The sequence below is a fragment of the Globicephala melas genome, chromosome 12 (genome assembly GCF_963455315.2).
Source record: "Globicephala melas chromosome 12, mGloMel1.2, whole genome shotgun sequence".
NCBI classification, from domain to species: Eukaryota; Metazoa; Chordata; class Mammalia; order Artiodactyla; family Delphinidae; genus Globicephala; species Globicephala melas.
Window position 1 is genome coordinate 72,128,121 of NC_083325.1, and position 16,068 is coordinate 72,144,188.

Below are 16,068 nucleotides of genomic sequence, written 5' to 3' on the forward strand. Positions count from 1 at the left end.
GGCCTGTATGAGGGGAGCTGAGAGGAGTCCAAGAGTGATGTGACAGAAGGCAAAGCTGCAGCACGGAGGATGTGACAGGAGGTCAGGAAGTCCCCAACAGGTCACTGGTGGTCATGTCAAGGGCATCATATGGGGAACAGGAGGTGCAGGGCTATTTTGTGTATGGAGGAGGGAGCAGAGAAGGTGGGACTTAGAAAGGACTATAGAGCTAAGAGGGGGTTTTGCTGATAAATGTTTAACAACCAGCTCTCCAGGGAAGAAAGTCCTGGTGTGTAGCATTTGCTGATTTCTGTAATGTAAATCCTCTCATCATGGCTGATTTCACGCTACCAATGGGACATCACTGAATGTGGGGTTGGAAAGAGATGCCCAGTAGTGCCCCAGGACACAGAATCTCCCCCAGTACAGATGCAGTGGACACATACAACCTCCAGAACATAGGCAGTAGTAAAATGTAGTAAAAAAAAATTAGACAGTGATGAGTTTTGAGTATGGATTACCTTTGTTTTTAAATAATTTAATTCTAAGTTTATATGACTTAATTTTTAATAATCTCTGTAGCTAACAACTGACTTGCAGAGTTCCTGAAGATTTAACAGTGGGCTCTAATGAACCAGTATGAACCAGCTCCAGCACAGCATGGGTTTTATTTTAATTTGCGGGGGGGAGTTTTAATTGTGTTTACATGCTGATGGGAAGGAGCCCAAGTGGATAAGGAACGATGAACTATATATGAAAGAGAGGGGAGAGCTGATGATGGGTGGCTCCTGGTAGCTGGATGCAAATTGGATCCAGAGTAGACAGGGAAGTGGTGGCCATTTAGGCATGAGAGACGAAGGCAAGGATGTCATGAGCATAAGGACATATGCAGGAGTGATGGCAGGAAAAAGAGAGAGTTCTTGATTGATGGCTCCATTTTCTCTGTGAAGCAGGAGTCAAGTATTAGAGGAGTCTGTGGGGTAAGAGCCTTGAGGAGAGAGGTGAAGATGGGAGACGCACGCTCTTGAGAGTGGGAGAAACGGCTGACAAGGGAAACACAAAAAATGCCCTGCACCATGAGGATCCAGTAGAGGTTGGAGGACTTCAATACACCTGAGGCCAATCTACAAGACTGTGGGATTTTCTCCACCAGCAATCAGCCCCCAGAGGGCAGGCGTGGAGATGGTAAAGGGGAGGATTGAACAGGCTTGCCCAGGTCTCTAGGATCTGTGGTGTAGGACAAAGTGGCAAAGTCAGAGGATGGAGAAGTGATGGAACATGAGTTCCAGGCAGGGCAGGGAAAACGTGAGAAGAGACACAGCGGATGGCAAGAGTAGACTTGGCATTAAGCAAATGGGCCACTGAACCGGGATCTTTGAGGTCTTTCTTAGTGGGGCAGCTGTGTTTCTCAGTTGTTCCCTGAGGGCCACCCTCACAAGCATTCACTCTGGATCTTCCATCTACGGCTCACCACGCTGTGCACTGCTCTTTCGTGGGTTCTGGACCCAAGGCGGGGCCTCCACCATGGGCTTGCTGCACCACAACACTTGGGATTCTCCCAGCACACCTTTCCCGGGAAGCACACGGGGCCCACCTTTCCTCGTGAGCCTCCTTGAGGCATTAGTCATTGCATGGTCACAGCTCAGTGACCCAGGAAGATGGTCTCTCCTAGCTGGTGCCCCTGGCTGTGAGACGTCCAGCTCTGTGCTTGCACAGACTCAGGATTTGAGAAGAAGCTCAAGTACCTGAAAGGGGAGCAGGGGCTGATTCAATTAAGCCCCAGACGAATGATACGTGGCTAATAGGCAATGGAATAAGTGCCTTTTGGGACAGTATGAGAAGTTCAGATATCTGTTTTTTAAGCCGATGTGGCAGAGATCCAAAGAGCTGCAGAAGGAGCTGGGAGACAGTGGAAGATTATGTGGCTGTTAGTCTTCAGGCTTTCGGTATAATGGCACATTCTGCCAAACGTGAATTTCTTGTTATTCCAGGTGGCTGATTGCCAAGCCACAAGCCCTCCCGTCAGCTCAATCTGTCAGCTTCCTGCTTGAGAAGGATATGCTAATGACATGCAAATGACCCCGCGGAGTGCGGCGCTCTGCTATCATTTATCCAGTAACCACAGCTACTGCAATATATTGCTATACAGTATTAGACCCAGTTATTTATATAATGATATAATACAGGTTTGTCTATTACACTGTTGTTTTAAACTATAATTATATAATCTTGCTCTAGTCCTGCAATACAGTAAGGTAATTATAATGCACCATACATCTCATTCACTATCAATATAAGAACAATTTGTACCCTTAGTGCTTCCTGGGGAACAAAGTGTCCTCGTGTCTGTCCCCATTCCCCCGACCTTCCTGTCACCCTGAATTCTCATCATTGTCACTGTGTGGCACAGAAATTGACTTGACCAAAGGGGGTCTAGCTATGCTCCTTGGGAAGAGGTGGGCACCCCTTCCATGTACCCTCCACCCAAGAGCCTTCAGGTCTGTGTCCTGTCCATACAAGGACGGCTGACAGATCCCAGTGGACTAGGGGAGGCCTCAGGGCGCCGTGTCCTGGACTGCTCCTCCATCTCCTGGGGTTCCCAGGGTGGTCTTGCCCATTCTGTGCCCCAGCTGATTTTGCAGCGGAACAAAGGCCTAGCCAGCTGCCAGGGCGAACTGCTCCTGGGCCCAACAGGAGTGGAGTTTGTTCCCCTTCTTTGTGCATTTGATCCTTGTATTTATCAACAAGTTTGCAAAATGAGTAATCAGCATCTTAGGAGATTAAAAATAGCTGATAAGAGCAAGACAGCATGACAGATCCAGCTCAGTTTACTCCTACATAGAAAATGTCTCATTTTCGTGTGTTTATAGTGGATCACAAACGAGTGGAACCTGGCTTCTGGAAAGCTTGGAGAGTGATGGGTGTGCAGTGGGTCCCACAGAAGGCTGTCAGCGTCAGGGCTGAACCAGGTTCAACAGCAGTATTAATATCTTCATAATCACACGGGGATTCCCCATTATCTTCAAATCAATATGACAATTAAATGTTGTTACTGAGCCATCTCTGAGCTCCACTTGGGGGAGTTAAAAGCCCACAGTGAAAATCCAGAGCCTGTCTTGCTCTGAAACCACCTTTGCCGTAACATTTATCAAGTGTCCAATTAGCCATCGAGGGAAGAATACAAACGGAGGGGTTTGTGCGGCTCTACAGCCGAGAAGCTATCACACGGGAAGCTGATAATGGGGGCCAGGGTGGGGGGGCCAGGGTGCGGGAAGAACGTGGGAAAAGGACTCCGGTGACCTTAGCCGTGACCCCCTGGGTTGGAATTTGGGGCCAGTTCAGCCTAACTTGTCACTCTCTGGGGCACTAGATTCTCCAAAAGCAGGACTGCCCTGCAGTTTCCCCCATCTTGCTGCTGACTCACAAAGCTATCTGAGCTCGTTCTGCAGTTTCTCTCCAAGGTGTCCGTTCTCTGCATGATCCATTTCCCCGTCTCAAAGGAAAAGACTGTTTCCACCCAGAGAAGCGCCGTCCTCCAGCCTATTCCCCTCCAGCCTATTCCCCTCCTGCCTGCACAGGATCCCTCCGCCAGGTGCGGCCAGCTTCAAAGGGCCGAGGTGAGGAAGCCAGCCTGGAGCTTCCAGCAGAGGGCAGGCTTTATACACATGACTTACATTCTCTTCTAGAGAATTCTAGAGGGTTGGCCAGGCCTGTGTGCAGCGACCCTTCTCTGGGTTACATGCAGATTTCCTTGGAGGTGTGGGAGGCAGGGAGGAAGGGAGCTCCCCCGTGTGTCACCTCCACTTGGCAGGAACACGAAGGCACAGCCACTGGCGCGGTGCACATTTGGACCATTGGTTCCAGCTTAGCCCTACATCCCAGCCAGTCTCTGGGCTGCTACTTCCGGTCCCAGTAAGTTCCCTAACTGCCTGGTCAGGGCATCCAAGCCCATCCTGTGTTTTTGCACCATTGGCTCTCATGCCTCCAGCTTGTCAGGCCCCCTGAATGGGACAAGAGTGTCCCGTCTCGGTGGCTGGGCAGTTGTTACCCTTCTTGCTTCTACTCCACCATCAGGACTTCCCTGGTGGCGCAGTGGTTAAGAATCCGCCTGCCAATGCAGGGGACCACAGGTTCGATCCCTGGCTTGAGAAGATCCCACATGCTGCGGAGCAACTAAGCCCACGCACCACAACTACTGAGCCTGCACTCTAGAGCCCACGAGCCACAACTACTGAGCCCATGAGCCACAGCTACTGAAGCCCCCGTGCCTAGAGCTTGTGCTCCACAACAAAAGAAGCCACCGCAATGAGAAGCCCGCGCGCTGCAACAAAGAGTAGCCCACGCTCGCCTCAACTAGAGAAAGCCCGCGCACAGCAACGAAGACCCAACACAGCCATAAATAAACAAATAAATAAATAAAAGTCCAGTCTCCAGTGGGTCTTAATTGGGTGGGGTTTGGGGAGGAGGAGTGATGTGCTTTTAGCTCTCAGGGGATGTCAGAGGATGCCCCTGTCGTGACTGTGACCTCCTTACCTCTCCACGTGGTCCACATTGCCTGCCACGCCAAGTCCCCCGAGGGTGTAGATCTTCCCATCATAGACAAGGCTATTGTGCCGACAGCGGGGGACCGTCATCCTGGAGACGAGGTTCCAGTTATCGAGCAGGGACATGTAGCACCAGACATCGGCCAGCGTCACCCCTGATTCCATCCCACCTGTGGGCAGTATGGGAGGTCCAGAGAGTGGGCAGGGAGTGAGGAAGGGTCTCAGGCTGGGCAGGCGCAGCCCCAGGGGCAGGAGGAGAAGGCTTCCCCTGCAAAGTAGACACTTGTGGCCTTGGCCTTCCTTAACCCTGCTGTGGGGAGAGGCCCCCTGGGGAAGTCTGTGCCCGGTCCCCAGCCCAGCCCTGAGGGGCCTCACCTGAAAGGTAGATGTTGTCCCCGGCACTCACTACGCTGAAGAACTCGCGGTCATAGAAAGGCAGTGAGGCCAGGGGGTACCACTTGTTGTTCTGCGGGTTCCAGCAGGTGACAGCCACCAGCGAGCGCTGGGTCATCCCCACCATCTGACGGCCCCCAACCAAAACGATGACCTCGGCCACACCTGCAGGGACACGGATGGGCACCCTTGGGATAGCCTGACACTGTGTCAGCAACTGTGCCTGGTGCCTCCTTGGGGGACCACCCAGAGTTGGGCTGACGGCGTGGCGCCTGCCTTTGGGGGCTCGGGGCATATCCCGCCATACCTGCTGAGAGGCGGGGCCGCGTTCGGGGCGTCTGCATCTCCTGGCGGGCGTGTGGCAGCATGTGGTAGCGTTTGGCCTCGTTGACCAGGTCCCGACATGCTTCCGATGACTTGATCAGCTCCTCGTTGTCAACCACGTTGAGCAGGTAGCTGGGGTGGATGAAGGGGAGGCGGACCACGGCCAGGAGCTCCGCCGAGTACTGCGGGGTCAAGGGGGCATGGGGTCTTCTTAGATCATAAGGTGGCATCACCTCTTGTGAGGTGTGTTGAGAAGGAAGAAGCGAGAGGTGTGGGACTGGGCAAAAGGGGTAATTCGAGTGTGCCTTTGGCTTGGGAGTGTCGACACTGCTCACCCCGGCCTAGGCAGAGCTGACGGGCGCTCCCGGCAGCAGGAGGTGAGGAGGGAAGGAAGGGGGAGGTCTGGCGTGCTGTGGCTGACCCTGGGGTGGGCCATCCATCAATCTCTTGAGCACCTTCTCCCTGCCTCCACCCAGGTCACGGGCCTCTGCTTCACACCAGGCTGCCGGGGACTGAAATGAGGATCCTGATCCTTGACGAGGTGGGGCAGGAGCTCAGGAAGGGGTGGGAGGGCCCAGGACAGCTGACGGTGGTGGGAGGGCCCAGGACAGCTGACAATGATCATCGCGCTTGCAAGTCAGAACCGTCAGAACCTGTGCCTCCCCATCGCCAGCAAGCCCCTTTCGTGGCACGCACTGGACTCCCTCACCTGCATCAAAGGCTTTTCATGGACTGATGTGAATCTCCCTCTTGTCTGGCAAACTCTTTGCTCATCACTGTATTTTAGTTTCATCCAACAACTAATCGGTGACCACTCTTTGCCGTGCATTGAGTGTGCTATTGGGGGTGCAAAGACCAATAAGACCTGGTCCCTGACCTCCAGGTATACAGAGTTTAAGGGTGGGGAAGGGATCCATCACATAAAAGGACTCTTCCCACAGCAAGAGTCTAGATAGGGGTTGTGGGAGTGCAGGAGAGGAGGCTCCCCAGAGTGGATACCATCTGAGCCGGGTGTGGAAGGATTGCCAACTTTTCCAGGCCTAAGGCGGACTGGGGGTGGGGAGGGGGAGGGATTCAAAGCACACACAGAGGCATCGGAGTGTGAAAGAGAGTGTTGCATTTGGGGGACTCTATGGAGTTGGATGCAGGAGGCTTCTGCTGGGCGTTGGGCAGCAGACAGGGGGAAATGAGACTGGAGAGGTCAGCTAGGCACTGGCCTCCGCTGACCTCCTGCCTTGTCTGCCAAGGGCTGTGTAGTGTTTCCTGCAGAGTGGATGGGAGCACTCACGAGGGGTTTTACTTTATTTATTTTTATTTTTTAAGTTTTATTAAAAATTTTTTGGGGAGCCGTGCCACGTGGCATGTGGGATCTTAGGTCTTGGACCGGGGATCGAACCCGTGCCCTCTGCCGTGAAAGCACTGAGTCTTAACTGCTGGACTGCCAGGGAAGTCCCTCATGAGGGGCTTTAAACAGAGAAATTACAGGACCAAACATGCTCCTAGGAAGACCACGAGGCTGCAGGGTGGGAATGAATTTGGAAGGAGGAGACTGAAGGCGGGGAAACCTCTCAGGAGACGACTGCAGTCATCCTGGTGAGATGAGGGGCCTTGAATGGGGAGAGAGAGAAGCTGGCTCTCGTAAGAGGAGGCACAAGTGGCAGTGGTGTGTGGCCAAGTGGAGGTGGAAGGTGTGGGAGGACTCTCAACTTCTGCCATGGGTAATGGGCAGAACTGGAATAAGGAACACAACAAGATGTGTAGGTCTGGGGGTTTATGAATTAGAGGGGCTTGGGGGACATGGGCTGGAGGTGTCCAGTAGACAATCAAAGGCAGAGGTCTGGGCTGGAGACAGATTTGGGCATTGTGGTGGACGGTGGTGGTCATTACTACAGCCACCCAACCTGACTTCCTTCCTCTGAAAATGAATCTTGCCCCAACCCCGCCTGATCAGTCAGAGGACCGCCTTCTCCTGGGCCCAGTGGCTGGGGCAGGGGTGGAGAGCCATGTCTGCGTCCCGTATCCACCCAAGGCTGTGAATGCCCCCGCCTGCCCCATCCCTCCCTCCCTCATGCCTCTTCTTGTTCCGCACACAACGAAGTAGCCCCTGTCACGTGTCACTCAGCTGCCTCAGCTCGTTCTGGGCTCCCGCCTCCCTGACTCTGTCCTCCCATTTGCTGCTCTCTGGGGGGCCTCTGAGCTCTCCTGAGAGCTACCTGTGTGTCTGCACTAACGGCCGGGGGCTCCTCACACGTTAGAACCAAGGTAATTCCGTTCTAAGCAAGGCCGTCGGTCGGAGATCCTTCCGGGCTGTGATCGATTTCCGGTAACTCAGGGGCCCTCCTGCGGACCCTGCTCTCTTTTCCTTCCGCCCTGGGCTCCGGCTCTGATTTCTTCAGCTGTCCCCCCTGAGGGACTCGCCCTCCCTCCCATCAGGTGGGCCGTGGTTTCTGCTTGGTCCAGGTGCTCTCCACCCTCTCAACAGCCCGAGCGTGGGTGGGGCTCCTGCTGCTGGGTCCGAGCTCACGGGAGCCCAGGGCACCCTGGCTCAGGCACACACTTCTCTCCCTGCAGGGTCATGGTGCTGCGCACCTGGCCCTGCGGCCTCTCGGTTGGCTTGGGTCTCCTTCAGGTGTAATGCCAGCCCTAGAGAACCCTCTAGTGCCTGATTTCTCATCTCTCATCCCCCTTCACCGCTCTGCACCCATGGGAGCTGGTCCAGGCTCCCTACCCGGGCCTGCTGGCTCTCAGATGCTCCCACTGCTGGTCAGACCAGGCAGCCCTGCCTCCTCTAATTTCCTGGCCCCTTGCTCCAGACACCATCCCTGTACTGTGAGGGAGAAGGGGCAAGCCGGGTGGGGGTGGGGCAGGCCCTACCTGCGCACGGGACACGGGGTCTTTCTTGATCCACTTGATGACGGTCTCGTACACTAGTTCCTCGGCCTTGGTGTTGAGGCTGTCATTGGCGATGTAAGCAATGAAGTCATCCTTGGAGATGTTTAGGATCTCCTCCTGGGTTGCCACCTCGGGGAAGATCTGCAGCGCAAAGGCCTTGGCCATGTGGTAGAGCTCGCTGCACTGCATGGCCTCGGCCATGGCCAGCACCCCCAGGCAGTTGCTAGCCGTCAGCTGCTTCTCTGGGGGCAAGAGCACAGGACGGGACCACTGACTGCAGGGCCCTGGAAGGGATCACCACCCGTCCCCATCACCTGTCACTCTGGATCCCTCTCTGAGCTCATGTCTTTGTGACCCGCCTTCAGCATTCAGAGTTCCCACAAGCCCATTTCCTGTGTTCCTGGATCTTCAGATCCATTTTCTGGCTTTTTCTCTGCCCCGTCTCATGCTGACTTCCCCGGGGCCTCCCTCTGCTGCTGCAGGTCCCGGCAGAAGGGCCGAGACTGAGGTATGGAGTGTCAGTGCCGGGCTCGGACCTTTTTCAGTGCCTGTGAGTGGAAGAGGCCTGGACTTGGGGGGTCACACTGAGGCTTATGGTGTCCGCCATAATTGTGACAGGCACGTCTGGGGTCACAGCCTTCTACTTTAGAGTCATGGTAGCAGTAACACCCCTTATAAGCCCACCCACCACCTCCCATGGGTCTCGGCCTCACCCAACCTGACCTCCAGACCTGGGATCAGTCTGGCCAGAGCTCCTGAGATCCGACTAATGGTTATTCTAGTCTAGACGTGTCTGGGTCCCAGGAGGCCCATCACTTTTGTGGGCCCAACTCAGGAGCTGTGGTTCCTGACTCTTCTAGATGGCTCATTCCCCCAAGGTCACGTCTCAGGCCCCTGGCCATCCCCACCTGGCCTGTTCCCATCCCTGCCTCTCTCACTCCACACTCAGGCCGGTTCTGGTGACTCCTGTCTCTGCCCCTCCCTCTCCCTGCTCTCGCCGAACTGGGCAGCTCCAAACTGTAAAGTGAGTGTGTTCTCTGGGCTGGGTCTAATAGAAGCAAGTTTGTTCAGTGTTTAGAGAGCAGGGCTGTGAGGCCAGGGCACAGGCTCCCCATGAACAGATCATTCACACAGGCTTCTCGGTCCATTTGTCCTCACAAGGCTGCCCGGGGTCCCGGTGTGGCCTTTCTGGCCCTCAGAGGAGCAATGCAGAGAACATCTCTGTCCGCCAGTGAGCGGAGGCCTTTGTGCACAGTGACCCGAATTATCACCTTAAAACTGCTGTGGAATCCAGCTACACCCTGAGGTGGTCTGGCTGGGCACGCACAGCCCTTTCCTCTCAATCCTTGCTGTTTTTGAGCTGTTTGCACATCAGCACTGTTCCCTGCGGCTCACCGAGAAAGGACACGCAGACTTTGCAGAAGGTGTGGAACTGGAACTTGCTGGCTGCCTCTAGCAGGGTCTTGGCGTTGGCCGAGTCGATGACCAGGGAGCCCGTGTAGACAAACTCCAGCAGCAGCTCAAGGACGTCGGCCTGCAGGTTGGACAGGACGAGCTCCAGCTTCTCCCGGCCACACTGGCTGCCGTCTTGCACCGACCTAGGCACAGAGACCAGGGTGTCCTTACCTGCCGCCCTGCGGCCATGGCGCCGCCTCCTCACAGGGCTAGGTCTCCCTGCACACCTCGGTCACGCCCTTCCTTTTAGGACTCAAGGGACACAGCAATGACACACCTGAACCTAGCGACCTTACACGGGATCTGAAAGAGAAGAGTCTGACCAGAGACGCCCAGAAGAACAGAAAACCCTGCTTATCACTACTCGGCATGTCCATGCAAAAAAAGATGCAAATCAAAAAGCATGAGCTGTGGATGGGGACGAGGACCAAGACTGGCCTCAAAGGGAAACAATACGGTTCGGCTCCACTGCTGGCCCCGGCGTCTCCGCCAAACAAAACGTGGCCGGCAGGTCCCGGGCCACGGGGCCCGTCTGCCTCCAGTGGGAGAATCTCCAGCGTGACTGAGGCTCCCAAACGCCTGCGATCGCAGCCAATCCCTTGATTGCCCTGAAGACTGAGGGCCCCAAGCCGTCCCGGAACCCTGACTCCAACCCCACCTCTTTCCAAAAACATATTGTTTCCTTTTAGGCATGGAAAGGAAGCCCTTCATGACATTGCTTGGAAACTGAGGACGAGACGAGATAGACGGACAGAATGGTTAGAGCCAGGAGGAGGGGAGGGAGAACAACCAAGGACTTCCGCCACAGACAGCCAGCAGCCATGACCTAGGACCTGGCCCGGGGCGGGGCCTCCTGCCACATGGAACACGGGGTCAGAGGTCAGAGTGGCCTGCGTGTAGAGTGTGCATCGGGCTTGTGAACTGGGGGGAGCAGGGGAGGGACACAGATATATAAATATGTTTATATCTGGTGTCTACAGAAATACCAAACCATTGCAAAGGCTCCTAAGGCCTGGCAGCCGCACCCTAAAGCTGGACCTGGAAGGAAACAGATAAGATGAAGCAAAAATAACACCAATCGAGAAGTGACCAAGAGGAGAAACACCCAGAGAGTTAGGAGGGAGGCAGGGTTCTCAGAGGCCATCGGCTTGGCACGCGGTCTCGGCCGCTCTGACCTGTCCTGCTACTCGCACTGAGCCTGGTCCTGCCCGGGGGGGCTGGGTTCAGCCACGTGCTGGGAAATGACCTCTGCGTTCCTGGCCCTGCCTCCCCACCCTGTCCTGAGGAGGCCAGGGGCCGAGACTCTTGTGACTGGTCCCTTGGGTGCACCTGTGGCCGGCGGTGGGGGTGTGCAGGTGTCCGGGGGGTGAACAGGCTGGCCCCAGAGAGAGGCCGACTCCCCTGTAAGCAGGGAGTTAGGGGACCTGGGTGCCCCAGCTCTGCCACCGACAGGCGGGCAGCCTTGGTCTCTCTGGCCCTCAGGCTCCTTATCTGCAAAACAGAGGACTGAACTGGATGAGGTCCAAAGTCCCATAGAGTTCAAGTGACAGAGGCTGGAAGATACCTTCCTGGGAGACTCTGCTCTACACGACAGAACCTGAAATGCCACCGTTTGAGCAACATTCTCTCCGGTTAGGCACTGGCCTCCCATGGCCTTTACAATACAAATATGACCTGGCAGGGAACAGGTGAAGCAGTGAGCCTGCGTCCAGGCCCCCCTCTCAGGGGTGCCACTCTGCACCTCCACGTAGGATGGCTCATCTGACCAGGGCCCTGAAGGCTTCATTCTGCCTCGAGCCCTGGGCAGGGCCAGAAAGCTGAGCGGAAAGGTACAGGCTAAACAGAGGGTCTGAGCAGAGCCCCTTCTCAAACCCATAGATGTACACAGTGTGTGTGAGTTTTAAAGTGTCTTAACACACCTAGTGTTCTCCTGTTAGGATGGAGTCCCATGCTTGGGTGACTTTGTTAAGTATAAAAATGGTTTATTATGTGATCACTTGAAACCACAGGCATTTTCCACACCCCAGGCCTCCGGGGCCATCTGGTCAACCTCTTACTCTACTCTGCCTTCCTTCCGACCTGCCACTCTCTGGCCTCCACACCCTCACCCCCACGCCCTTCATGCTCTGCAGAGGTCACGTTGGGCCACAGCCAGGGCAGGGCTGATGAGGCCAAAGTAGGGCTGCTCCCCTTCTCCCAAGGCTCACAGCCACTGCTGCCTCCCCCTCTGGCCAGCCCTCCAGTCTCCCCACGAGTCCTCAGCACAAAATCAGTGAAGAGCTGAGGTGGGACTTTAGGATGTGCACACACACGTGCACATGCACGCACTGAAATGCATGTGACCTGTGACCCCGAGAACCAAGGAACAACCCTGTGAGGATGGGTGTTGGGTAGATGGAAGGCCAGCGGAACCCCTGGCCCTGAGTTATAGTCTGATGGGACCTGCATGGCTGCACTTGTGGGGAGATGTTGTCTTGCCCAGAATCTGAGCCAGGGAGAGGGTCCTGGGGACAAGGTGATGCTCGCATGGCTAGGAGCCAAGGGGTTGCTTGGGGAGGCTCATGGGATGTCAACCATTGCAGGTTCTGTCCAGGGTTGAAGAGGACCGCTGTTCCTGTGATGCTCAGCTGAGGCTCTGCTCCTCCAGACCCCCCACTTCCCATGGGGGCAACCTGTGGAGAGGAGAGGGCCGCTGGTCAACCTGTGGGGAGTGGCTGGAGGCCCCTGGGGCCAGATGCCAGACACTGTGAGCTGACTGACCATTCCTCTCGGAATGAGGAACTCTTGGGGATGGGATGAAGACTTTGTCACGTGTCTGAGTTCAAGATCTGGAGGAAGAGAGGCCCCCGACAGTGAGGCCTCGTGCAGCTCCCCTGCACAGGCATGTTTATGGTCCACACAGGCATTCTTGTGTGGCTGGACAGCTGTGGGGGCAGAGGTAGGCCAGTGGCCACTCTCCAACCCTGACCATCAGACTGTCTTGGGACGGGACCTCTGTGCTCCTTAGACCTCTTCCCTCTGAGCAAGGACCCCCTGGGAGGTATCGCCCTTGATGGGTGGCCCTGGTCACCAGTGGGGAGTTGTGTCCTCCCCAGATAACCATTCCGTCCCTCTCCTAAGCTGGGTCTGGGGGTCTGAGCATCCCATTTCTCTCAGCCCCATGGAGTATCTGGGGAGCTGCTGGGCAATCGGGGTCATGATATGACCTTGGAGAAGGGGGAGCAGGGCAGGATCGGGCAGCCTTAGCCTTATCAGGGTGGGGCTATGGACCCGACAATTGGGGGTCGGAGCATGGGAGTGAGGGTCAGGCTGGAGCTGCCCAGTCCACAGGTTCTATCAGAAAACTAAAACTTCCTGGGGTCACCTTCTCCCAAGATGGGGTGTGTCTCTAAGGTGTGGGACACAGCCTCTGCTTGGCAGGCCTAAGTCTGTGGATGTGCTGGGAATGCCTCAGCCCCAATATCAGGATGTTTGCGACCCTGCCATTAACAATTCACTCACGTGGGATAAGAACTGCCTTCTCCAGAATTCAGGACAGAGTGCCCCATCTACCCCTCACACACCTCAGTGATCAGATGCTTTCATTTTGCAAGCTGGACCTGGAACTGTTGGGGCAGTGGTGGGTGGGGACAGTCACGGAGCAGGGATGAACGTGGATGGTACCCTGCTCTGCTCAGGAGGGTGACCTCACCCTCCTGACATGATGCCCACCCTGCCCCACGGAGAGGCACTCAAGTGTGTCATCAGCTCCAGGGCACAAACACAAGCACACACCAGACTCATTGGCTCTGAGGACTTTCCTGGCAATAAGTCTGGTTCATGTCATTCTGCCAGCATTAGGGATGTGTGACTATCTGCTCTTCTAGTCACACTGCTCTATTCTCCCAGAAAAGGGGGCAGACTGCCACCCACAAATGCCCAGCGTCTCAGGGAAGGAGGGCAAAGGCATATGGCTTGACTACTGCGTTAATGTCTGTTGGGCTCCCCTACATCCCGGGTCTGTGCCACTCAATTAGAGAGATCCTTTTAGCTTCCTCTGGAGAGGGAGCTGGAGCGAGAAGCCCAGAGTCTACACGTGGGGCCTGTGAAAATCAACCTGCACAAAATCAGTTTGTCCATCTGTTTTCATTTACTATGAAAAGAGGATACAGTTCAAACACGTCGGTGGCTCCCACAGGCTTAGCGAGATGAGGGTTTCCGCTGGAAGGTAGAACGCCAGGTCTCTGTCCCATCTGGTGGGACCAGGGGGCAGTGCTCCTCTGGGGCTGAACATTTCCTCCCACACTCTCGGAAGGGAGGGCAGTGTCCCTGCTGTCTCTAAAGAACAGTCCCGTCCCCTCTGATGGGGCCTGCAGCCCACCCAGCCAGTGAGGGCAGCCAGTGCCCCTGGTGGCACCAAGCATCCCCCAGAGCTCCTTGGCTCCTGGGGGACAAGTGAAGGGACTTCTCCTCTATGATCCCAAAGAGAAAGTCCAGGGCAGACCTAGGTCCTGCTTGCTGGGGTTGAGAAGTGACTCTTGTGACTTGGGGGCTGCATCCCCAGGACCCCACTAGGTCTAGTCTGCTCAAACCTATCCTCCTTCTTTCCTGAAACCTGGAAGGAGGCTCAGCCCACAGTCTTCTCCTCCACTCAGTCCTCCTGGGGTTCCGCCTCCAGCTGAGATGCAGGTGAGGCCTGCTTGTTACGCAGCACTAGCCTTCACATTATCCAAAGACAGAATTGCAGCTCCTTTTCCTGCTGGGTTTTCACCTGGTTCATAGGGACTCAGATGGGGCAACAGATGGATGGTGGGGCAGCCCAGTTGTCTCGGCCTGGGCTTTGCTTTGAGCTTCCCCATGGCCTCGTGCGCTCTTCTCCTGGCCTCTTTGAGCCCCTTCCAGCCCTCACTCCAGGGGACCCGGCCCCTCCTGGGTGTGAGGGAGAGGTCCTGCCACTTAGGTACCTGTCTCAGGGGGGGATTGTGTCTTCTCTTGGGCAGATCCTGTGGGCAGTTTACAAGTGTTTCTAATAGATACACACGCGTGCACGAGTACACACACACACTCTGCGTCCCTTTTCCTTGCATATCTGTCTACACTGTCAACACTGAGATTTTATTTCCCTTCCTTACAAATTGTGCACAAACAAAAAGTGCAGTTTTGTTCTTCCCTGGGCTAGCAAATGGGTGATGGTAAAAGCATGAGCTTTGGAGTCAGACCTCAGTTCAAATCCCAGATCTACCGTTTACCTAAAATTCTCTTGCCTCCATCCCTTTACCTGTAGAATGGGGGTACTAATGGCACCTGCCCCTCAGGGTCAGTGGGAGGGTTTGCAGGATGACATTAGACATCTCAGCAAGGCTCCCTGTGGGCTGGATCTTGCTCTTGTCAGAGGAAGAAGACTAGAGTTTGAAACTAAATAAGGGAAGACGAAGGGCAAGAAGCTGTTGCAGCCTTGGCAAAAGCATGAGCACAGGTGAAGGAGGAACAGGTGGACACAGTGGGCGTCGGCCCGGAGCCTGGAGAATGGGGCTCTGGGCAGGAAGTCTGCATGGCCATGGGGCTGGTGGGGTGGGGGGGCTGATGGGGGGATGATGGGCCGAAGGGGAATCAGAGGCTGGTCCAGAGGGCACTCTGAGACCCGGCTCTCCCACTCACGGTCCAAGTGTCACCTTTATGAATTGCAAGTCTGACCATGACACCCCAGGCTTAAAACAGAGCCCCATGACCCGACTCCCATCCCCCCACGCCGCCTCATTCCCTCCGTCTTCACCTCGCACTTGGCATTGCAGGGACACCAGGTCACTCGCGCTGCCTTCACCCCCTGATGTCCCGAGGCCCTGCCCTCAGCTGCCTGGCCAATTCCCCTCTGGGTTCAAAATCCAAGCCAGATGCCACCTCTTCCCAGGGACTGTGCCCGAATGCCCCTCCCCCTGTGGCGTCAGGCACTCGGCCTGGGAGCTCCAAACCTCCACTGCTACCCTCATCCTGCTCTCCCAGCCACACTGCTTTACACTTTCTCCCCCCCCCCCGCCCCAGACCGTGGGCCCCCCGAGGGCAGAGACCCACCCCATCCAGGGATTCTCACAAGACCTGAACCTGGGAGGGGCTCCTGCTTCTTTGCTGGCCTGCGGCTCCAGGTGAGGGCATCCACACTGGGGCTGGGGCTGGGGCTGGGACAGGGTCCTCAATGGGGCCAAAGCGGTGAATGTATCACCCACCCCAGGCTAGAGGTGGGAGGGAGTCCAGTCCGAGCCTCGAGGCCTGGGGGTTCCAGGACGGCAGAGGTTGGGCCCCCCACCTCTGACGGTGCTCACCTAGGCCCTCACGAAGGTAAGGACCAGCGTGTCATGTCCCACAGATCGTCCCCACACCCTCTGCTTGTGTTAGTGCAGCTGCCTGAGAGGGAAACCCTGCCTGGGGTTCGGCGGGCAGGGCCCCGTCTCCCCTGCTGGGCCATTTGGGCCACTGCATATTAAGTCTCCAGGGTCACAGGTTTGGA

General features: G+C 56.0%; 1 protein-coding gene across 2 annotated transcripts in view; it reads right to left on the bottom strand.

Moving 5' to 3' along the window:
- The window catches only part of KLHL29 (kelch like family member 29), a 310,779-nt gene that overhangs the window by 7,989 nt on the left and 286,722 nt on the right, over window positions 1-16,068 (bottom strand). For both annotated transcript variants that reach the window (XM_030858308.2, XM_060309498.2), the window contains exons 7-11: window positions 9,528-9,730; window positions 8,115-8,374; window positions 5,224-5,422; window positions 4,899-5,081; window positions 4,513-4,693 (exon numbers count right to left, since the gene is read on the bottom strand). In XM_030858308.2, the coding sequence (XP_030714168.1) occupies window positions 4,513-4,693; window positions 4,899-5,081; window positions 5,224-5,422; window positions 8,115-8,374; window positions 9,528-9,730 (1,026 nt within the window). The remainder of the gene's footprint in view (window positions 1-4,512; window positions 4,694-4,898; window positions 5,082-5,223; window positions 5,423-8,114; window positions 8,375-9,527; window positions 9,731-16,068) is intronic.